This window comes from Argopecten irradians, chromosome 9 (assembly GCF_041381155.1).
Source record: "Argopecten irradians isolate NY chromosome 9, Ai_NY, whole genome shotgun sequence".
Taxonomy (NCBI): Eukaryota; Metazoa; Mollusca; class Bivalvia; order Pectinida; family Pectinidae; genus Argopecten; species Argopecten irradians.
Genome location: NC_091142.1, coordinates 31,525,869 through 31,550,056, shown reverse-complemented (window position 1 = coordinate 31,550,056; position 24,188 = coordinate 31,525,869). Strand labels below are relative to the sequence as shown.

The window sequence follows — 24,188 nt, the reverse complement described above, 5'->3', positions numbered from 1 at the left end:
CAACAATCGTAACATTGATGACGATTAGTTTAAACTTAATGCATGTTTACAAACATTGATTTCAACAACTGCTCTAAAAATTCTATCAAGAAACGATTATAAGTATTTTTTGATATAGCTTAATTTTAATATCGGGGTTGAATCTTATCTTTTAGCTGCTAATTACTTATATTGTGATGGACAAAATGATTGAAGATCAAGCTCACGTTGTGCCTGACAGACATATAACGTGTAATATATTGTAAAAAATGTGTTTTTCCTTATCTGATAAGTTACATTAAGAAAATGTCAAGCTAGCGCATACCATACCTAAATTGGGCTTATCAATATGTTTTATAATACGATTACGAAAGTTTTCACAATACTTTTCAGAGATCAGATGGGCAGGAATGGAATCTTGGAAAGTCACCTGTTGGATTGAGAACTACTAAATGGAAAATTTCCACATTGGAAACAATTTTAGTCTCCGTTCGTCCGACCTTCCGTCCGTCCGTTCAGCAATTTATCCATAGGACAGTCCACCAACCAACACATGCACCCACACAAGCACTACATGTATTACCCTAACCTGCTCATCCCCGCATCCATTATCACTCCAGTCATAAGAATATAAAGCGTCATGAAAGTATCTTATATTATTAAGACACCAATTGTTAAACAGCAATGGACGTGCAAAACGAAAACAACATATAAATGATACACAGTGTCATTGTTAAGTAGTTGTGTGTAATGTGTGTAAATTTTAAGTTGGTTTAAGTTCTTTTAACAATATAGATTATGAAAGTTAAAGTTTTATTATATTTCACTGAACATAAAGTAAGATTTATTGCAATTTTACCCATTAAAAGAATCTCTCAGCTCACATTATAAAATAAAACAAAATGAAACTTGATTTATTTGAAGACAAAAATAATATTACCTGGTTACCCATATTTGTATTTGTTATGGATGCTCCACCGCCGACAGAACATAAACGATACTCATTATTTGAACAATAATCGGTATTTAATCATGAATACATATTTCCAATCTACACAAAAAATAATATAGAATAATTAAATTTGCTTTAGTTCATTTCTTCATTGTATATATGACATAGTGCCACGGACTTTTTTCGGGACGCTATTTAACATTGTATCTTATATACCTAAATTAGAAGCTCAAACTTTTTCGATAGTGGTAATGGTGTAAAGTAAGTTACTATAATAGCAGAAGGAAAATACTAACTCGTCTGCTCCTGGTTATTTTATTGAGAAAATACTATTTGTCAGCAGTGGAGCATCTTTAAGGTGCGATTTTCAGGCTTACCATGACAGTTTCCAGTTTCCTTCTCACAAAGTATATCTTGGCATTGGACAGAACAGTTAAGTTCGCATTGAATGCCGTGCTTCTGAGGAACGCAATCTGTGAAACGGAAAGCAAAAGAAAGACAGTACAACAACAAAAGTATATAAAAATTATCAAAAACAGAAAGACACAAAAAAAGTGTTATGTGATTGTTCAATTATTGTACTAATGTACAGGACTGTCCAGTTCACATAGTAGTTTATGTTTTTTTTCAGAGATATGTTCATGAATGTGAAGAAACTGAAGAATTGTGGAAACAACAAATGTATATATATCTTTTGGACACGAATTTGTCATGCATTAATGCTTTGTATCACAGAAATATTAGAATAAACTTACCACGACAGTTTCCGGTATCCTGATCACAATTTTCCTTACAGTTCTCAGGACAATCCAGTTCACATTTCAAACCATACCGCATATCAGTGCATTCTGAAATTGACCGAACAGAACTAAACAACTTTCAAAGGGATACTAGGAGATCATAATACAGATATGATACCAATGTTTTCGATGAATATTGTTTTATGTGATGCCTACCATAGCAGTTTCCACTGTCCTTCTCACATTTGTAATCCTTACAATATAGAGAGCAAATTTTGTTACAAAAATTGCCAAAACTACCGGTAAAACAGTCTGCAAAGAAAGCAACGTTACTAACAAATTGCGGAAGCACATTAAGATAATGTTTGATTAAATTTTGAAATAATATCGATAACAATCTAATAAATGCCAAAAAATCAATATAACTGTACAAATATGTAAAATCAATATTAATAGTTATTGTTTGTGTAATATATCATAACGACAACAACGAAGACGTTTGTGGAAAATTGAAAAAAAAATATAAAAAGTATGGATTCTATAATTATATAGAGTTACATTTGATACTATGATAGCTTACAGAAGCATGTGCCTGTGGTAGCGTTACAGTTTCCGCACAAACAGTCCACGGGACACGTATTGTCACAATTACCGTCACCGTAAGTTCCAACTGAACACCCTGTAAAATAATCACATGGTAAAATGTTGGATATGGTAGGTAATTTCTGTTTAACTTGCATTTAAAAGAGTTTTGTACTTAAACACAAACTTGATTACAGACCCTCCCTACAATTTACACTGTCATGCTGATATAAAAGTAAAGAGAGAAAACAGCATGTATTATCGAACTCACCCCACACCTGTACCTCACATAATTCCAGAGTTGCGTCATTACTGTACCAGCTGTACCGTTTTGGGTCGTGTCTGTAGATGTACACGGTCACGTATCGTCCTACATACGGGCATTGGTGTGTATAGTCAACTGTACAGCTGCCTCAGTACTACTGGTGTCATGGTAACAGAGGACGCCATCTTGTGGTGAAGAGGTGGTATTGGACACATAAAGTTGGTACCCGGCTAACCTGCGCTGATAGTTACCTTGAAATAATTAAAGCACTGAAAGTACTTTAAGCTGAGTATCCAAACATAGTGATGATAAAGAAAATATTGCATCAAGTAAATTTGTTCTAATAGGTGTCTTCTTTTAAGTTTAAAATGAATGCTGGAAGTGTAAAGGAATTTGTTTTCATACGATTCTGCAAGTCGTAGTATGTGTTATATATATATTTTTTTCATAGAGTTTTTATTTATATTGTATTAAACAATTAAAGTCTGTATTTTTAAATATGATGGAGTGTTAAAAGCAGGTTCACAAAAGGCAGATCAAAGTATCATTAAATATCGAACAAACACCTCTTTACATCCATTGTAATTGTAACATACTATTATCTCATAAGTATGAATGTTTCACAATGGAAAAACCATATGATACATTCCATAGCAGTTGGTTATCATTTATGTTCACACACTCCAGTGTATAAACACCTACGGCGCCTTTAATTGGTCAATTCCAAGATCTCTTGATTCCGATTGGCTCTCAACTTCGGGCTACTTTTCATAGCGCATTTTCTTTTAAATATCATTGTATTTACTGTTTTGAAGGTAGTTGTTTATTCAAAGCATCAAACAATAGAATATTGGCTCTCTATTTAGGCCCTATATTTTATGGCGGAAAGATATCACTACACAATGTATGCCGGTAAGTTTTCCTGAATGAAGACGAGCAAATGATCACCACGGTATAAATATAGAGCTAAAGTTATGGGAAAAATAAGTTCCCAAATGCGTGACTATTGTTTATCATGTTTATCTAAACTCTCGTTAGTTAATTTTCAAATTAAAAAAAAACACTCGCTAAAGCTCGTGTCTTTTCAAAATTTGAAAATTAACTAACTCGAGTTTGATAAACATGATAAACAACAGTCACTTTTTGGGAAACCTCTATTTAATATAATTATATATCAATTTAAATTACGTCCACAATATGATTATAAATGATCGTAATCAGTGTCATATAAGAAATCTAGTACTCTATGTATATACTGCATGCATTTCATTAAAATGATCATTGATATTTGAATACTTTATGTATTCAACCAAATTCAAACAAAGAAAAGACTGGCGTGTTTTGTTTTATTTGATGCTGAAGAGATTCTGCTAGATCTACTGAACTATATATAATCATTTAAAATTGATAATACACCCTACTTTCAGCCTCATATATAAACACCTGTAAGCATTAAATTACAGTTAATTATATCTGATATAAAAGCCGCTAACGCTTATCTCACTTAAATGCCTAATTTGGAGTCATTCAACATCCACAATGTGTTTAGCTTGCCACCGATTGCAGAGTCCTGGCCACTGTGTATCATAGCGCCAGATTTAAAACGTGTTCTATGTTAGAAATGGTACACATTGACACCCTTTGAACTTCAATGCATAATCATTTACCTTCCATCAATCATCCAAATACTTTAAATATCATGGTTTTGTAAAAACACTATACTTGAGAACTTCATGCACTAGCGTAATGATATGTAGGGAGAGGTAAAAAACACTTAGGAATGTTAGGGCTGTTTGAAAATTGCGCTGACTATAGCTCCGCATCCTATCGAATGCACAGCTAAAAAATGAAACGTTGATAGCTTAGCAAGCCTCAGTTTTAACAGCATGTTATGACACTCGGTTAACATATTCCTATACTTCATATACACATATGAAGGATTCTTATAATATGTATCAAATGATGCGGAGATATAAAGTTTTATTCCCATTTGACAAAAGGAACTAAAACTTTGATTAGAAATAACCAAACAACATAATTATCAAGTATTGGTTCATACAGATACATTTATATGTATCCTGCAACTGCCGCATATCTACTGCTGGATTAACCTGTGTTTTATCCCTCAATACGATATGCTTTATGCGTCAATACGATAACGTGACTTTGTTCTACATTTGAAGGAACATTTTCTAACTTGACCCCGAATTTTAACTTTCCGGTGAATGAAACGTCATGCAGTTCCGCTGAAGTGACGTCACATTTACCAGAATTACGTCATTTTTTACGATATCGAATTTCTCGTATGGCGGTGTCGTATTTTTTCATGTCAAAGGTATGTATTGTAAAGTAATTCGTAGATTGGTAATTATTGTTTTTTGAGTAATTACATATTGTTTTTGTGATATCACAAACTGACTAGAATTACTGGAACTGATTTTGTATAAAAAGTACGCTAATGTTGTACTGTAATACATATAAGGATTGAAAAGTGTTTTAAATGGTCGGATCACAGCTATATCTTGATCTTGAGAATTAATTATCAATTATAAGGTTTCTAAGTTATACAGATTCATTTATACATATGCATCTGTTGAATTCAATTAGTATGTCTAAGTGTTAAAGCAAATGTGCCAGCTATTTCACATAACATCTTATAGGCTATAATTCGCCCTTTCTGGAAACCTCCGCACGATGTGTGGGGTGAGTTATTATTTTGTATTATTTGCTATTAGTGTTAAATGATTATTATGCTATGTAGTTGTTTATTAATGAATGTAACATTACCCATTCAAAGATGAAATTAGTCTATTTATATAAATATATAGATATTCTGAAATGTTGAAATACTTATATTTAACCGTACTTCGAGATTTGTTAATGGTAGTGTATATTGTATAAGTTTATATTAGCTCTGTTATCGGTAGTATGTATGCACGAGTTATGTCCCTTGTCAGTCAGTCCGTTATATATGTATGTCTGATATATGATTGTCTGTTGTTGTAGGGTTTTCATACCAGAATAAATGAAAGACAGAGAAGAACATGGTTTTGTGGTTTGTGAATATAAACCCAATCGACCATTGTAACATCAATATTACATATACATTGTAGGACACCAGTGATGACAGTCAAGATGGTCTAGAAGCATCGTTTGCTTACAATAGACCGAAGATCAGCTATATTAGGAATTACCTCGGTAGTATATTGTGATAGCATTAATTGTTATGAGCATTCCTAAATCCACTCTCCACCAGGCTTTTTTTAATTTAATGTCCAGCGTGTGCGAACAGCAACCAGATTCAATGTCTGTGCGTACACAGCCATCCACAGCTTTCTCTGCTACCCAAAGGGAGTCGTGATTACTGCTCTGCTGAGTGGTTCCCAGAATGGCAACATTACCTGGATAAATACCAATCATAAGTATTGATGTCACTACAAAATAGCAGTTTTATACAATTGGACTAATTCACGTGATACCCAATAACGTTAGTGCGGGACAAGTTTTTCCAGTGGTGATAGCACAATCCCGCACAAACATTTCACTTAAAAAGTCGCACAAAGAAGGATGCGTCACACCAAGTATAAAAAGTACACTCGAGTTTCTAAAAATTGTGTTAAAATAACCATTTATTCTACAAACATGAACATTAGTATTACTTGTAGTATTGCCAGGCATACATGCGGTTTAGATTCGGAGACTTTTGTTACTCTAGGTTACCTGTTATTATGTTGTTGTTTTTTTTATCTAAAGCAAAGTTTCTATGCGTAGGATTAACAGAACACCATATTTACTATAATATTTTTTTTCTAAAGCTAAATAAGGCACTTATGGTCTATAAGTCCAAACCAGACCTGGTAAAAGTTGTATTTAATCGTTATGCTCACAGATCAAGAAGAGTTTTATTTTTAAACAGTTATCAATATCATAAGAATGACAATACTTACATACACAGGTTGTGGTCTACAATTGCATTTAAGATTTTTACTATGATATTAGTAATTTTAAAGTGACCTTTTCAAATATATTTCATGTAAATATACATAAAGCATGAAACAAGAATTATTACAGTGCATAAAAGATATGTAAGATACAAATGTATATGAATATTTATAAAGTTGTATGTATGTTTGTCGATGCCTTTGGATAATTTTCACAGCTTAATAAACTACATAAGAAAAAACTATGTATTTTTTTCGTCCCATTACATGTAGGGCACAAACACCTTTTAAGAAAATTAAAATCGGACACGTTTCTTTGTATACGTATGCACACATGTCTGTGACATATCTAGATTTGCTATACTGGGGCCATGGGTCACGCAATTGATATTAAAAGAGAAGGGCTGAAGTTTTTTCTTTTAGCTTAAACGGAAATTGGGTCTGGTTCCTAGTTCCGTTTAAGTTAAACAGAATAAGGAACTCGCAACCAACTACATCCCTGAATTTCAACAAGCAAACCGAAAACAGGTGATATATATGTAGTGTGAAAAAACAATTCATATTTTCAACTTTAGCTATTAAGTTTTATGTGCTATATGTTTCATACTCACGAATCAAGTAGATCTTTTAATATGTTAGTCACCACCAAAAATTACCAACATTTCCAGAAATACAATACATGTGCTTACAATGCATAGGTTTTAATTTTACAAGACTAGTACAGTGAACTGAGTACATAAGTTCAGACTATGAAGCCAAGTTGTACCATTTCTTTTAACACATTTTTTACAATGTTTTTAGTAATCTAAAAAAGATTTTTGCTGGTATGTTTCCATCTAAACATAGATAAAAACATTTGAATGATTTTGCAGCTTAATTTACCAAACCTGATGGTTTTGATATATGTCCGTGGTTACATTTCCACGCAGCCTCGCTTTCAATGCTTTCAAATTTTTCTGTACTTTAATGGTCAGAACTGGGAAACTAAGCAGAACTTGACCGTCGTATTAATATGTGAGAACGTTTGGAAGGCCAATGAACGCATTTAGACTGGTTTTCTTTTCCCAACTATTCACTTTAGATATGTCATTGGAATACAATTTACTATACCTCCAAGCTAGCATGGCTGCTTGGATATACATTTATATTTATCTATCCAGGCCAAAGTGACGCTACAAAGCACGGAGTAATTTATATAGCTTAGATCATAGCATTGTGTTCTGGGAAGTAGGAATAAAATGCAGATTATGATTGCCCTACACATACATGGCTAAATTAGTATCTTAATTATCTATAGCATTACCTGGCATATACCAAAGCAACGATATAGTATGTTCTAGTCTGATTTAAAGTCAACCTTTTTTTCGCACTTGCTTAATCGCGTAGATACCATGTCTTATACAGTTTAAATTATCATAATAAAAGGTTTTATATTTTTTGGTGAAATGGCATAGCATACCTCTTGGTATGATTATAAGTTTGGCAAATAATCTTCCTCACCGTGGAATTGTAGAATAATGAATTTTAACGTGGTATAGCTTACGATTTATGCGGGTTGAAGCAGGCGGTGCAACGTTTATTTATTATTAAGCGTATCAAACCTCGACTAGCGTACCACAATTTTGTGCATGATTGTTTAAAATTTAAAACCCAGCTACGTTAAATCACGCTCAGACACGTTTATTCACGCTACGGTACGTTACATTAGGTCACACTGAGGTAAGATAATATCCATGTAGGTGCTGCTACTCTATTAGCGCAGTTATGGCATGCTTTGTCAAACGCAGTTGGCGTTGGTCTGCGCATAAACTGTCATCCGCTTATTTTGACGTTATTAGCATTGGTATGTCACCATTGAAAATGGCTGTCGAAATGAATGTTTTGTCCTTAATGATAATGGATTGTTGATTCATTATTGATACAAATCTCGAGATTTTAATAGTGGGTGACAAGTGTAAAAGTGCGATGCATGAAAGGAAGGAAATTAACGAAGATATATAAATCTTGGTGTTCCTCTAAAAAAAAGGGGGGGGGGGCGATATTTAACCAGATTATGAAATAATAACAGCACACAGTTTAAAGTCATTTAAAGATTTCGCCTATGATCTTACATCAAGGACGTGGTTATTTATTTGAGCGAATTGGTAGCACTTCATCCAAGCATGCTACTGACCCAATATAAGATAGTGTTATAACAAGTTAAAATATATTGTTTTGTTTACTTGAAAGAAAAAGAGAACAATATAGTAAAATTATACTCAAAATGATGTTTAAAACACTTGCAAATATGAATTTCTACCAGTGCATCAATTAAAACAAATATGAATAGAACATAATAGATGATGATAAAATAGCTCCGTGCCAAAAACATGATAGATCCTTTGTAAAACAAATGTATAGATATGCATTTTTTATTTTATTTAAAAAAAGGTTGAATAAAAGTATCATTATATATCTTAATTATTTCTCAAATAATGTTATGTACATGGTATGATATAGACCATACTATGTAGATGAGAAGCCAATTCTGATTAAAAAAACGAATCAATATCATGTCTCTACGCCATTTAATTATTTATTGACAAGGCCTTATTGCTGGTGAGGGAAAACTAGCATTCCTTATTCAAAACTGGTACTCCAATTTTTCCTGATCTTGGGAAGAATAATTCATTACAAAACCATTATAATGTATACATTAATATACATTTTCATTGAATAAGATAAGTTACTCTATAAGCAGTATGCCCTTTCCAAAAGCCATATCTTTGATGCCATATTTTCAACATCTTCGTAGATTAGAAATGACATACATTTCTGTTTATCAGTTACATTTGTAAACTGATTGAAACAACACGGAATTTCCGTAAAATGTGACATAATCGGCATAATATGACCTCCATTATATGGATGCTTTAACAACACAGCAATGAAATAATCATTGTTATCAAGTCAAAATGTAGTATTTTCTGATCATTATAAACAATCCTAAAGTGCTATTTCTTATTACTTACCGACGTTTATTGATACTTACTTTCAGATACACTTGACCTCAATACAGCGAAAATAATAAGTACATATCCTCTTAAACCATTATGTCCTGTCGCCATTTTATTGGCTTCAACTCAACAAGGAAGTATAGTGTGTTTTTAATGTTCTATAAAAAGAAATTGTTCGGTTGCTTCCCAGTACATACGTTATCACATACCCTTTTTTCAACAATCGATAATATACGCAATTTATACACACACGCTTGCATTTAAAATCGATTGCATTGTCCGTTCATGTTAACAAGAGATATGTTGTTTACACTCAACCTGTGACATGTTCCTATACTCGTCTAGGATATCATCTCTGTATACCAAACAATCTGTTGATTATTTATTTGAAGTCTAAATATTAATTTAGTTTAGGTAGTGAAGTAAAGATCAAAACAAGTATTGTTGTGTTAGACTTAGTTCTTAAACTTAGACTGATAATATAAACAGCCTTAAAGTGGGGAAGCTATAGACCCTCTCGCTAATTATACCATTCAAGCATTGATACCACTATTTTTAACTTCATCGCGGTATGAAAGAAATTTTCGTTTGCAAACTCTGTGAATCCGCGCAGCGGATTCTAACAAAAGTTTGCAAAAACAATTATTTCATAAATCGATGAAGTTAAAAAATAGTGACATCAATACATAAAAATAATTTTTAGACTACTGGATAAAATAAAAACGTTAAAAGTACTATCCCATTGATTTCCCAATATATTATGTTTTCCAAATCAATACGCTACTTTGACGTCTCTTTTGTGATGTCATGATTACGTCGGGTTTTCACAGCATTCTCGGATGTTTTTTCTTCATGATTGTATGAAGAAAATTAATCTACCAAACAGAATGTAGGATTTAGTATGAAAAAGAATAAAGATTAATTACATACTTGTAAAATGAAACACCGAACAATTTCATGCAGCGGTATAACTTCATTGTTGTTGTTTTTTCAGATCATCCTTCTTAAAGTTACTAAATCATTATATTTACATAGATTTCTTAGGGTTTTTGACTTCCTTCAAACGTTCTTATACCTGAAATTAGAAAGTTTTCAAAATTACAACATTTAATTTGAACTATTGGCAATGTTTATCAACGTTAAAATATCGCCAAACACAACAAGAAATTGTATCTGTCGGCATTGAATGTTTACAACGGAAAGAACCGAGTGCATCTTCGAGTTCTGAATCGAGGTCGCTGAAAATCTCATCCGGCTAATGGATATAGATGTAATAACACCACTAAGAGGCAACTTATATTTTATCGGTTACATTGGCCTGATTAAGCGTAATAGCCGATACATTTACAGCGTATCTCAGTGGCGTAGAAAGAAACGTAATGTGGGGGGGGGGGGGGTGCAAAGGTCCTCAATATTTGGACCCCCCTCCTCGCCCCGCACCCGCAGGAGGAGATTGATTCTTTAATTCAACACACAACCATATATACTTTATAAACTTTTTTCATATATCGTTGAGTAGAATCCTTGTACACATTTATAGACAGTGGCGTCGATAAACGGAAACTAATGAATACGCAAATTGCCATGCTAGCGCCAAAGGTGCGATATTTTGGTGTTGGGGGGGGGGGGGCGACAATCTCCTACGAGAAAAAATATTACGATTTAGAATTTTACGATGCATTTTGATGAATGTGGGAGCGCCTGATGGCGCGAGGTTTGGGTGTTTTGAGGAAGTCCGAGGGTCTCCCCCGGGTAAAAATATTAGATTTAGAATGGCTGTGATGAGTTTTACGATATATTTTAATGATTTTTAAAGCGTTCTTAACATAATACTTTGGTAATTGTGAATGCCGTCATATCTATGCAACTCGATCTGAACATACTGGCTTCACACCATCGGTACATTGTTGTTTAACACAAAATAATAATGAATTAATTGTTTTGCTAAGTCATATAAACAGATGAATCTTTTAAGAGACATTTTTTTAAATAGTACGTAGAACCCCCTGATTGACATTTTAAGTCTAGTTCACGAAAATGTGCAGGAGGACCCTTTTTTCTTTCAAATGTGCAATTTTAGAACATTTCAGTCGGCGAAAACAAGAAATGTATGCCCTCGTCCTTGCCCCCCCCCTGACCCCCTCCAACCCCGCCCCCACCTCCCACACCCGCTTCCTACGCCCCTGTATCTACATTGCCAAATAAAACAGCATAGTTCTATGAAGCTTTAGAGTATTTGATGGAAATATGACAAGAAGTGAGAGGTATTTTCACCCCGTTAATTATGTATATATTATACACGAATACAGGTGTACATGTACATTATTAAGCAAACATATATGTACATAGGTCTACAATGTCTATGTAAGTATATTTTTGCTTTGAATACATAAAAGTACACATATAATTTATATATATATAGTTAGGCTAATTTTTTTTAAGTAAATCGGGTGTAAAAAAGTTATATAACTAGTGACATATAGGGGAATGTCCATTAGACGGATAGAGACTATAACTAGGTATATATAGGGAATGCCCATTAGACGGATAGACACTATAACTAAGGATATATAGGGAATTTCCATTAGACGGATATATATTATAAGCTAGGGCTATATAAGGAAAGTCCATTAGACGGACAAAGACTATAACTAGAGATATATAGGGAATGCCCATTAGACGGATAGACATTATAACTAAGGATATACAATGTATATGGAATGTCAAATATTGATATAATGATACAAGAAATACACGTACTTACTTAGTCCGCTAAACATGCCTATAATATTAGTTTTTTCGTCATTTTTTCCTTATTATAAAGTCTATATATTAGGCCATTTTTTAAAAGCCTAATAATATTGGCAGTTTTAGCGTAATAGTACCTAATAACATGACAAATGAAAATAAAATTATCTTAAAAGCAAGTATAAAACCATATAATATAATGAAAACTCTTCTTTATGGCTACAAAAACTTGTACAGTATAGGATTATTTACACTTAGAAAACTCTTCACAAAACTTTTGCATACGTTTCAACGTTTATTAGATTAACACAGTAATCAGGAACCTGTAGTCGATAAATTTGTGTTTTCAGTCGATAGTAGATATGTCCATTAGACAGATGAAATTTCCTTCGATCGGATGTTTGGAATGTTCACGCGTCGCGCATGCACATAGGGGTTGTTTACACTCGCCGAAAGATAATAATATGAAATAGTGACTAGGTCGGTCCTATTTATTTTCAGTTTTTCTCCATTTTGAACAAAATTGTTATACAAACTTTTAAATATTGTTATTAACACAAAGTACACAACTTTTACAATTAATTTTAGTCCTATAACTCTTTTTATCTTTTATTACATGATTTTTTAGCGATTTAGTCCCTTTAAAAGAAGTACGTAGAAGAAACAAATTAGTTTTAAAATAAACTTCATGCTAACAATTCAATCAGTCGACAAATTTATTTGGTTCATCAAATGGCATTTTCGGTATGAATAAAATATGGTATTTCTCTTTCTGAGATAATTTCTGTTCCCCTTTTTGGACACCGCGCGCGTATTGCATCCAAATCTTTTGCAGATGGGTAACGCTCCAAATGGCGGAACGCGGTCGCCTTTATACTGCCACCGATGACATAACACATTCCACAGTGGAAGAAAAATACCCCAAAAAGATTAAAACGTCTGCATATGTAGCTATGAAATGTTTTAATGCCTTTTCATACGAAATTAATTTTGTTTTGATGTCTATATCGTTCATGTTTTAAATTAAAGCTGACAATGCAAGTTAAAATTATTATTAAAATTATTTTTTTTTAAATAAGTATACTCGTTGTTCAAGAATCGTTTATGAGATATTCCCCGTTGAGGACAGCCATTTTTGTTTTACATTCCGACGACTCACCGACCCCTATATAAAGCGCGTGAATCGACACACGTGCGCTCATTCATATACTTATACACCTAGCAGTCCACAGTATATATCACCTACAAATAGGTAAACAAAACCCTCACCGGTATAACTATATGGGACTTTTTTAGAAACATTTCAACTCCTCTAAGTTGTCATTTGGATGTTTCTCAAAATAAAATTTCAACGCAAGTGAATAGAAATCCCAAACAATAATCCGTCCACATATCTCAACGTATGTCATCGTACTCGCTGCACTCAACTGACCATATACACGTGACTACGTACCTGACCCGAACGAGCGACAACTATCAAGGATACACACGTGTCGATGTACATGTACGTGTAAAACTTAGTGTTATATTGAATTGTTTTATTAGTTCGTATTGGACATATGTTGGGATATAGCTGACAACACATTCACCTATTACTTCAATGAAATATTGCCAGGTGAGTGCAATGTTTATTTTCAATTTGACATTGTTATTTGCAGTGTGTCAAGTGTCCCGTGCTTTTATATTGGGGGGTTGGCCAGTTACTAAGCTTGATTTCAGAAACAGTTTTTGAAAAAAAAATATTTCGTTAAATTTTTTTTTTTAATTTCAAATGTACAAACTTTGATTTGTTAAGGAAAACATAATATACCTAAATTTCAATTATATTTATGCTATATTTTGCTAAGTCGTTATACCATCATATGGACCGAATCAAAGGTCATATATTAGATGTCAAAAGATGAACAATAACTGATGTTTAATCGTGTATATATGTGTCAAATCAGCACCAAATTCATATAAAATAATATATTTTGTTCTTGGTATAAGTGCAACCAGTACTTCTTTATTCCATATACGACAAAGTGACACGGATACTTTTCGGGATGTAATTGATATTTTTAATATTTTTATTTTGAAGTAAAAAAGAAGATCAAACTTCTCAATGATCGTAATGGTGTGAAATAGGTAAGTTTTGTAACTGAAGAAAAAAACTAATTAGTCTGATCCTGGTTTGCCAATTGCCATTCGTCAGCGGTGAATCATCTTTCATTACAAGAAGAACGATGGCTACAGTACGTCACCCTGAATAACTCAGCGTTTAGGTAATGCCGTCACAGACGTTATATATATTTGCTCGATGTGCCTAAAATGGAAACACCTAGTCGATATGCTATATTTCAAACTCCACATGACCGTGTATTAACCAATGAGAAAAGAACATATATATTATATGCTAGTATCTTTTTTGGCATACCTTCATGTAAACATATTTCTTTGTCATCTTTGTTATTACCCTAATAACGCCATTGGTTTCCAAGTACAAATGTGTATAAATGTTTATTTATTCAAGAGATATATTGTGTATCCAGGATGCAATCTGTTGTATAAATGTAGTAACATAAAATTCATTTGTTATAAGCGTATATTTGAACCCAGTCTCTCATCGGATAATGTAACAGCCGATTGTATACATAGGGGGTGATAATGTCGTTAGCATTTTCGTTACCAGGTAACAAGTATGGAGTCACTAATCAGTATATATAGATTAAGAGGTTACCTACTTGTTGTCAGTACGTCACATAAGCACATTTCATTTTCCTGTATGCAATATAAGCATGTTAACATTCAGGGAATCACTAATTAGGATACATATAAATTCGTTATCTTCTTGCCATCATAACGTCACGTAAACATATTTCTTTGTCCTGTCTGTTATTCCGCCCAACACTACAGTATGCGTAACGTCGGTTGTATCCGGGAATCCACAAACCTGCTAACGTATACGAGGTTGCCATTCATTTGGTCAGATACTTCTTTGTTTCCATGCATTTTATATCCATGTTATTGTGTATCCGCTTATTAAGTCTATAAGATATATTGTCTGTACGAGTTGTTCAGATCCATTGGCAGTAAATCTTAAGACTTAATTAACGTAAACATCCGCAGTATCAAGATAGTCTTTGATTATGTTGTAACAATAACGGTATTGATCCTGAAATGGAATAAATGAGTTTTGTAAAAAGTTTGAATTTTCTCAATAAGAATTTGCGGATGATTGTAATTTTCTTTTCTTTTAATATGCATACGTATGTTGAACATGATGTAATATGTCTATTGGTTCCATTTTCGGACGACACCACTTATGTAGAAACCACTATATTGATTTGATATTAACAATGTATTCGGTAGTGATGAATGGTGTTTATTTTTATTTTCTAATTAAGTATAGCTATACTCTACATACGATATACATACGAAATTGATTAAAAATGCCGGCCGTCGAACGAGCAGCTGACGTGCTATTTGATATATATCCACTTCTTCGTCACACTTCATTTGGTCTCTGGCATTGCTGATACAGCAGAACAGTCCACTCTGAGAATACCCGTCTCTGTAACATTGTAGAATCTTATTTTTCTTCTCTGACATGAATTATATGATATCGACGAACCTTTCAAAACATTTAGAGGGTAGGCTTAACATCATTAATCAGCATGCTCGTTATACGCCCTTTAAAATTCATTTCTTAAATACATATAACAATAATGTGTCGTTAGCATCTGACGGTTGTTCTACATTCACACGAAAACATAGAAGTGAAAAACTTCAGAAATTAACTTTCACTACTCGGTTATCACGGTTCCTTATATAGAAAGTTAATACGGATAATATAAAACGATGAAATGCATTCGTTCCCATGACATACCGACACATAACCACCGTTGGTTTGGTGTCGTCTGATTTACGTCGGCTGTCAATTAACTCTAGCAGCTGAAGCAAGACTGAAGAATCCTTAGGGAATGAAGAGTTTCTATCCCATCCGGTAATGTGGAACACTCGAAACGTGGAATTAAACCCCCTCTCCTAAAAAGAACCAAATCATACCATGCTATACATGTATACACGTCCAAAATATTTAGATACTAAAAGGACTTTTTTAAACGTTATTTTCATCAATTAACAACAATTATAAATTCTAAAGTCGATAGTTATATGATACAACATGCCATTTCAATTGAGTTTTTAACTCATATATAATGGATTTAAATATAGAATTCCAGTAATCGTTTAATTGAAACACACATCTAAAGCCTGACAAATCACATACCACGTTTTCGATTGCGATATCGTGCACGTCTATGCTTGTAATCGTTTGGGATATCCCTTTATGTTCCAAGCTAAATTCTTCAATCGAACTCTCCTCATTTTCTTCTGGCAGCCATTCCTATGATATGTGAAAGAGTAATATAGTATGAGCTATTACATTTGTAAGGGTCTATTTTGTTTAAACGTTCTTCTTACAACTAATGTTTTGTGTGTTTTGAACGGCTATAACAAGTCATGATCTCGTATGATGGTGCAGTGTATATTTATTGCTACTGTGAGCTAAAGAAGCACAATAAACTTAGAATATTGGGGTATATAGTTCTTTAAGCTGTGAAAATACAACTTCCACTGAATATTCTGAACTTGGTGTATTAAATCACAATTTAACGTATGATTATTTGAGTGTCTTTATTTATTTTGTTGAGAAATCATCCCGTGAAATATATCATGAGAGATTTGTTTGTATTTTTAATCATTGTAACCGTGGTTACTCACAAAATTTTATAAATATGATTAATGAAGAGAAACCAAGCAAGGACTATAAGACATATGTGTGTCTTTGATTTCTATTTACTTACAATGGCTTCCGTCTCAATAATGACAAGTGTGTGACAGTTGTGGTCCATTATCATGGTCAACAGATCCACCACGGTGTCCTCCAGGGGAGTCTGAGTGACGATGTACCCAGTCTTGGATGTGTACGACTTTTTAATAAATAAAAACCAATTAGATATCACAATAACAGATAATGAAACAAATTCAATTCAATGAATTTATTAAACATAGTCATGTAAAACGGGTCAAAGATGACAAAAATCAAAGATTGAATGAAATAAGAATGAATAGTCTGATTCCTTTTAATTCGAATAATATTATTCATTCAATATTGACAATTTATGAAAAAAGTGATTTTTTAACATTACCAACAGAGGAATGAAACGAATGAAACGGTTAAAACAAGCCTGCTCTGAACATATTTGTGACTACATATGTATAATATCTAACATCATTTTGTTTTTCTCAAAAGTTACATTGTATAAACCCAGGTAGGGATGCAGACACTCAGACATGCGTATATGAACGCAAATGATACCATATTGTTTTATGAAATGAGACATGTACTACATAATAATACAACTTCACATACATTGTATTTATTAGAAGTAGTTCATATACAGATATAAAAACACTTACAGGCACGGACACAGCGTTGATATAGTCAGTTCTATCATTAGAATGGGATTGTAGGTAAACTCTAAATCTGTCGACTAAAAACAATAATGGTTAACACACATATTTCAATGTTTGATCATTAAAAATGCTACACCGCCACCAGAGCATTAATGATACTATCATTGGAACATTAAGTGATGTATAATCTTGTTTCTATGTGTTTAATCAAAACAAAAATTTATATAAGATAATCAATTTTGATTTTAGCGCATGCACAATCAATACTTGCTCCGAAATAGAGCATAGTGCAATGACGATTTTTCAGGGGGCGCAATTAATAAGTTTTGATATTGAAATAAAATAAGAAACTGTCAATAGTGGCAATGGTGTAAATAAGTTACTTTTGTAACTGATGAAAAATAGAAATTCGTCAGCTCCTGTGTTTGATAGAGAAAAGAAAACATTCGCTGGCGATGGAGCATCGTTGAGAGAAATTCTATTGAAATTAAAACCGTTCGGAATGTTACGGATTGAAAAAGTTTTAATTTCTGAAAATTAAATGAGTACTTTGCATCTTAGAGACTTACCTGCTAACACAGACAACGTCCTGTTCTTCGCCCTGTTTGACGACAATAAGGCGGCACTGTAGTCTGTCTCGCCATAATCCGGCTTGGAAGATTGTGTCAGCTTATTATATGACAAATACATATTTTTGTAAGTAAATTTCGTAAATATATTTGATTTTTCGCGTTTTTTTTCTCTTTTCTTTTTCTTTTTCTCTATGATATTAGCGGCCAACATAGTGCTGTCGACAAACAATATGTATAAAAAACCGTTTGATCTCATCCATTTACTTTTCAAACGACATACATTGTATGTTACCAAACTTGCTGAATATTACCTGTCGAATATTAGCCTCTACGAATATCGGGCAGGCCCATGATATGCAATATATTACATATTATGTTCTTGAAAATGTAACTTTGGTACTCTAAATCGAAGATATTTATGTATCAGTTAATGTTAGCAATTTTTGGTGAATTAGCGTTAAACATAGATTTATATAACAATATAATTGCGTTTTTAAAAGCACGCCTTTGTGGCGTGTTCGAATTATGAAAAGAGCTACCAATGAATTGGCAGACAGCGTTTAGTTTTTACTTCAATTGATTACCAGCTATATACCATTTACACAACTCGAAAGTCATTGGCAACATTTTCAATTACCATAACGGAACATGGACACATAAATTGCAAATGACTACAGTGTAACCCTTTTTATTCGAACTCGCATTCCTCGGATACTCCAACTGGCCCATACAATGCCCCAGTTTATTCCATGTAACCAAAACCGAATAGCTCAGACAGCTATTCGACGAATCCCCCATATTTGAAAAATATATTTCGTCCGAATGTGTTGGCGTCATTTCAAACTTTGTTTATCTAAAATATCGTATTTTGCATTTATATACATTTCTATTCATTATTGTTATTACAGCGGTTTTAAGTTTCATTTGAAGAAACATATTCAAATGTCTTTGAAATACATGGTTTGGAATAGTTTGAGATATCGTGTTTGACCAACCTTTGATTACTCTTAATCTATTACCCCGTATCATTATTATTAACTATAAAACGTGTCAATTGCAGTTCGCGTTAAAGGAGTAAAGTATTTTTCATCGAAGAAAATATTAACATAACTCAAGTGACATATAGTATAACTGTGGTATTGTAACGGTAACTAAATGTTAATATTTATTGTTCACAACCATGCAAGTACTAATACGCACAAGCATCTTAATGTTTACATTGGTAATTAATAATACCATTTGAGGATCTAAAAAAAAAACTCTTGAAATTCCTTACTTTTTGTGACTTACATTGCTATTAAATAAAACTTCTACCAGTTTCATATCAACACCAAAGCAAATTATGTATTACCTGGAATTCCTTCCTGATCTTTGTCTGGTTTGCAGGACCTTCAGAGAAGATATGTCTAAGCTGTGTGTGGAACTTCGCTCTAGGAATCAGACTATCTGGCATTTCGAATGCATCGATAAGGAGTTGGTGTATGGCAATGTATTGTTCCTAGATAAATAAATAATACCATTATGTTGTGTAATTATGGTATAATTGATTCAAATATTATTGTACATGGCTACGTTATTTTTAGGACGAGAAAAGGAATATGTTATTTTTCGGAAGAGAAATTACATAGCCTGTCCTTCAATCTCTGTTTAATTTTATTGAAATATTGAAAAATGGTGAAAATAAAATACGTTACTTTTATTTCCTAACACAAATAATTCAATTTTGCTTGTTACGAACATTCTCATTGGCTTAAATATTGCTTTTTCAGCCCATAAAGGGAAAAATGATGTCGTCGTTTGTAACGTCGCTTCTGATTGGCTGAGATGACGACGTATTGATTTCGTAGACAACATAAATGAATTTTGAATGTTGAAGAGGTTATCTTTAGTAAATCATTAGGATTAATTTAAACAGACGTTTTTAAGTTATGGAGATATAACCAAAAAATGTGAGAATACTCTCGTCATAAACAGCTTTTATCTAGAATACACTCAGTTTTTGTGCTTTATCTCCATAACATAAAACAAAATATTCAAGGTTATCCTTAAATAATGCATATCCATTGCACTTTATTTCTTATTGTTCAGATATTTATGTTAATAAATAATCAACGGGACTTGGAATATCGTTAACATCTACATTTTTATGCAATTTATTGTGTAATTTAGTTTAAACAAACCCATTCAAAAGATTTAAGATAAATAAAAATATCTTGCAATTTAGTTTTGTTATTGTTTATTCTTTAAATCACCAAATTGTGGACAAGATAACCATTAATAAGCAATGTTGATATTGATATATATACATTTTGCCAAGGATGTTTGATTCAGTATTCTGGCTTGTTATCCAATGATTTGGTTGACACTATTGATAAGATACGGATGGTAAAAGACTTCTTTGCCCCGGCCAATAAGTAATACTTACTGCGGTTTGAACCATATTAACTCTATCCTCCCGCATTGTTTTAATATACTCTTTGACATCGATACACCCGAACTCTTCACCATATTCCAGAAGAGCATCAAGGGCAAGGAAAGTTCCCGTTCGACCAATTCCAGCACTGTTAAATATGTTAGAATATAAACTTCATCAAATTAGGTTAAATGCAAATTTAAATTTACGAACATGCAAGAATCTCCACCTAGAGCAGTATTCATAATTTAATTAAATTCCTAACTCGAAATCCTTCTTACACAAGACGCGTATGTCAATGACAAAGTAGCAACAGGGTATTTTAAGTACCGCGTCTTAGACAACGAAACGCACACGAATTAAGAACCAAAATTCTATAAAACTCAACACACTACACATCTACAGATAAAGTAGGGATATATAAAATTGAATTTTATAGATTAATATAAATTGAAATGTAATCTTTCTTACCTGGACTTCAGAGTCATTATCTACGGAAAAGCACATAGAGGGATGTCAGGGAATCTTATAGCAATAGTACAACATGTATTTGATTTATTTCTAACCTGCAGTGGACTACCATCTCTCCGCCCAAGACATCGTAATACTGACGAACACGACGATGGAAGACGACGAGTTCGTTAGGGTCAGGAGTCCCGTGGTCTGGCCACGTGGTATAGTGGAATTGATGTATATGTCGAACTGTCTTCGTCTCATTAAAAAAATGATAAGTAAGTTTCAAATGTGAACGTGATTGGAAATTAATAAAATCAAATGTATTTGGGTTTTTTCACTGGTGTAATAACGAACTATTCTGCTTGCATGATTTTAGGGATTAATAACAGTGTTTTACGCCTGTTTATAGAAATGTATATATTCCTTCTGCTGTATATTTCATATCAAAGAAACACTATACATAACTATCAAGTGACGTTAAGATTTGACCCCGATATTGTCAGAATTTGTAAGTGTAGTTAAAATTAAGTAATATCAAAGACTATTTTTGATGATTTCTTAACAACTTTGGTACAACAGTTGTTGAAAGTCTATACTTGTAAACATGCCTTTATTTCAAACTAGTCGTCATAGGCGTTACGATCATTGCCGAACGGAAGTCGGAAAGTTCATGACCCGCATTCGGAAGAGTTCGGACAGACCTTACGTAGTTACGGTAGTCACATGGCGTTATTGACAACAACGTTACACTGTCGGTTAACTTCGGCTTGTTTGACTAAATGGGACCCATATAGCAACGTTCAATATATATTTAACATCTTAAGGTACAAGGAATAACGTAGGACAAATTACAGGTTAAGACATAAGTTGATTTATAAAGGATGTTTCATATAATCATACCTTCCTCTCTGTAACTGTGAATTCTCTGACGATATAAAATGCGTAAGACCTTTCTCTATCCAGTATGATGTTGAAGTTCGTTGTGCTCAACGGTTTTCCTTCCTCAGGCCAATACTTGTCACACTTAGGCTAAAAAAGATCAATCAAATGAGCTTGTAAATTGTGATGACAATGTTGTATTGATTCGATTAACAAGAATAAATCACGTACCACGTGATACCTGCTAACGTTTGTGCGGGATTATTGCTTATATTGGTGATGGAATGTCCCTAGCCAACGTCATTTCAGTGCGAAGATTACAAAGAATTATGTTCCATCACCACTGGAGATACTAGTTCCGCACAAACGGTACCATGTATCACGTGGTACGTGAATTAGTCGCATTACATAAGAACATTATTGTTAGAAACTGACATTCAGTCACTTTGAGTTACATCATGTAGACTATAGTTTTTGATATATACATTCCCTCCCTCTATCATATAACACTAATGTGAGGAACTGATTCTGTATAGTTGGTAAATTTTGCGAGTGTGAAATTCCGTGATTAACTCTTTGGAATGTATTCACAAGGGTTATTGTTGCGAATCATTTTTAGAGTATTTAAAAGGGTCATTCATATGGCGGACTGATATAGAAAATGAATTTGATAAGTTTTGCGATTTTGAATATATCCACGAGTTTTGCGAAATTAAATAAAGAATATTACAAAACAATACAGTATTATACCTTCCCTCCCTCTATCAGGTTAGTTAACATGACAATCTTTCCTGTCCGTTGTTGCCAAACCATTCTCCAGAAGTCGTTAACAGTGCCTGGCCTTGGTCCTGCCCAATGGAGAAGTTTAATTTCTATCAGACATGTAATACATGAGTATGATATATCAACTATCATGTGAATCACTTGCACGAAATGATAACATTTATTGATAATAAAAAAGATATATAAGAAACTATTCTTATTAAAATAGGAATTTGATGATTATCAGACTTGGTATAAACGGTGATCATTTTGTCGTTTGTTGCCTTTATAATTCGGGTATGCATATTTTACCTTGAGTTGCGATGTATACTGCAGGTCTTGTAACACTCTGTAAGATATCACAAGCATATCGTCGTTAATAGAATAATGAATAATTGATATAATGTATACATCAATATTAAATAAAATTCGTGATCCAAGTAATTAATACGGTTAATTGTAGGAAGACCCCGTTACTAACGTAACCAACTGCAATAATCAATGTACACTTTAGCACAGACAACTGTAGCGCAGATGTGAACAATGTAAATATGAGGTTTTAGCACGGATTTAAGTTAGCGCCATTCGGTGATTCAATACTGAGAATGAAATACCATCTTTAACAAATTAGCGCTGTGCATGAATTAAGCGCTTCAAAGATAACCGTACAGCACTAAAATAAATTTACTGCTTAAGAAAGTTCAAAGTACTCATTGGAATGAATTATATTTATTGTATTTGTTTGTACTTACATCAATAAAGTTAGCGTTGATATAGTCCGAGTGAGGATCGTTTCCAACAGTCTCCAGGACAACACGTGAATGGTCATCTGAAGAAATTATACAACGTTCATGCAAACTGCGTAAATTGAACAATTATCATTACTCTGCTATATACATTTTTATTATCATTACTCTGATATATACATTTATATTATCATTACTTTGCTATATACATTTTTTTACTTAAAAAAAAACATTTTATTAAAAATAACAGACAAACTTACATGGAAAGGTTGTCTTAAACCTATTCTTCCATTTGTTTTGTTCTAACATTCCAATGTTATGATAATGCAACGATCCACTGGGTATCGACTGGAAAAATGACAAAAAAGTATAATATCCAATGTTAAAAATAATTCATAATAAAAAATAAAAATATTTGAGTATTAATTTTTACGTAGTTTTTTTTTTCTTTTTCATTTTCTTTCTTCTATTTTAACTTTAGTTTGTGTTTTAGTTTACAGAATATTGCCATTAAAAACTGACATCACGGTAATACACTCCTTAGCTATTTTCGTTTATGTAATATGTATACTTATCCCTGAAATAGTTTTAAATATATATATTTACTTTGTATTCATCACGGAAAGACTTTGCCTTATTTTGCATCTTCTTGTCCACAACATATTTGAGACTGGAGACTGGAATCCCAACTTGACTC

At 32.9% G+C, this 24,188-nt stretch overlaps 1 protein-coding gene and 1 pseudogene across 1 annotated transcript; both read right to left on the bottom strand.

Annotated features, from left to right (window-relative positions):
- Positions 1-406: 406 nt before the first annotated feature.
- Positions 407-9,767, bottom strand: LOC138330931 (fucolectin-4-like; annotated as a pseudogene).
- A 4,979-nt stretch (positions 9,768-14,746) lies between these two features.
- On the bottom strand, positions 14,747-23,835 carry LOC138330930 (receptor-type tyrosine-protein phosphatase mu-like). Its single transcript, XM_069278412.1, has 15 exons — positions 23,752-23,835; positions 23,498-23,574; positions 23,058-23,094; positions 22,734-22,831; positions 22,005-22,133; positions 21,215-21,360; positions 20,661-20,796; positions 19,587-19,733; positions 18,233-18,332; positions 17,667-17,740; positions 17,051-17,176; positions 16,474-16,590; positions 16,072-16,229; positions 15,621-15,756; positions 14,747-15,357 (listed from the first exon to the last, which is right to left on the bottom strand). Exons 1-15 carry the CDS (start codon positions 23,798-23,800, stop codon positions 15,289-15,291), a joined length of 1,599 nt encoding a protein of 532 aa, XP_069134513.1. The 5' UTR covers positions 23,801-23,835; the 3' UTR covers positions 14,747-15,288.
- Between the last annotated feature and the right edge of the window lie 353 nt (positions 23,836-24,188).

What these genes read in the sequence shown, in the direction of transcription:
- LOC138330930 (XM_069278412.1), bottom strand. Translation starts at nt 23,800, where the DNA reads ATGTTAGAACAAAACAAATGGAAGAATAGGTTTAAGACAACCTTTCCA. An exon ending in ATATCGCAATCGAAAACGTG is followed by an intron (nt 16,230 to 16,473) that starts GTATGTGATTTG and finishes GGTTCTTTTTAG; the next exon opens with GAGAGGGGGTTTAATTCCAC. An exon ending in CGGCATTTTTAATCAATTTC is followed by an intron (nt 15,358 to 15,620) that starts GTATGTATATCG and finishes ATTCCATTTCAG; the next exon opens with GATCAATACCGTTATTGTTA.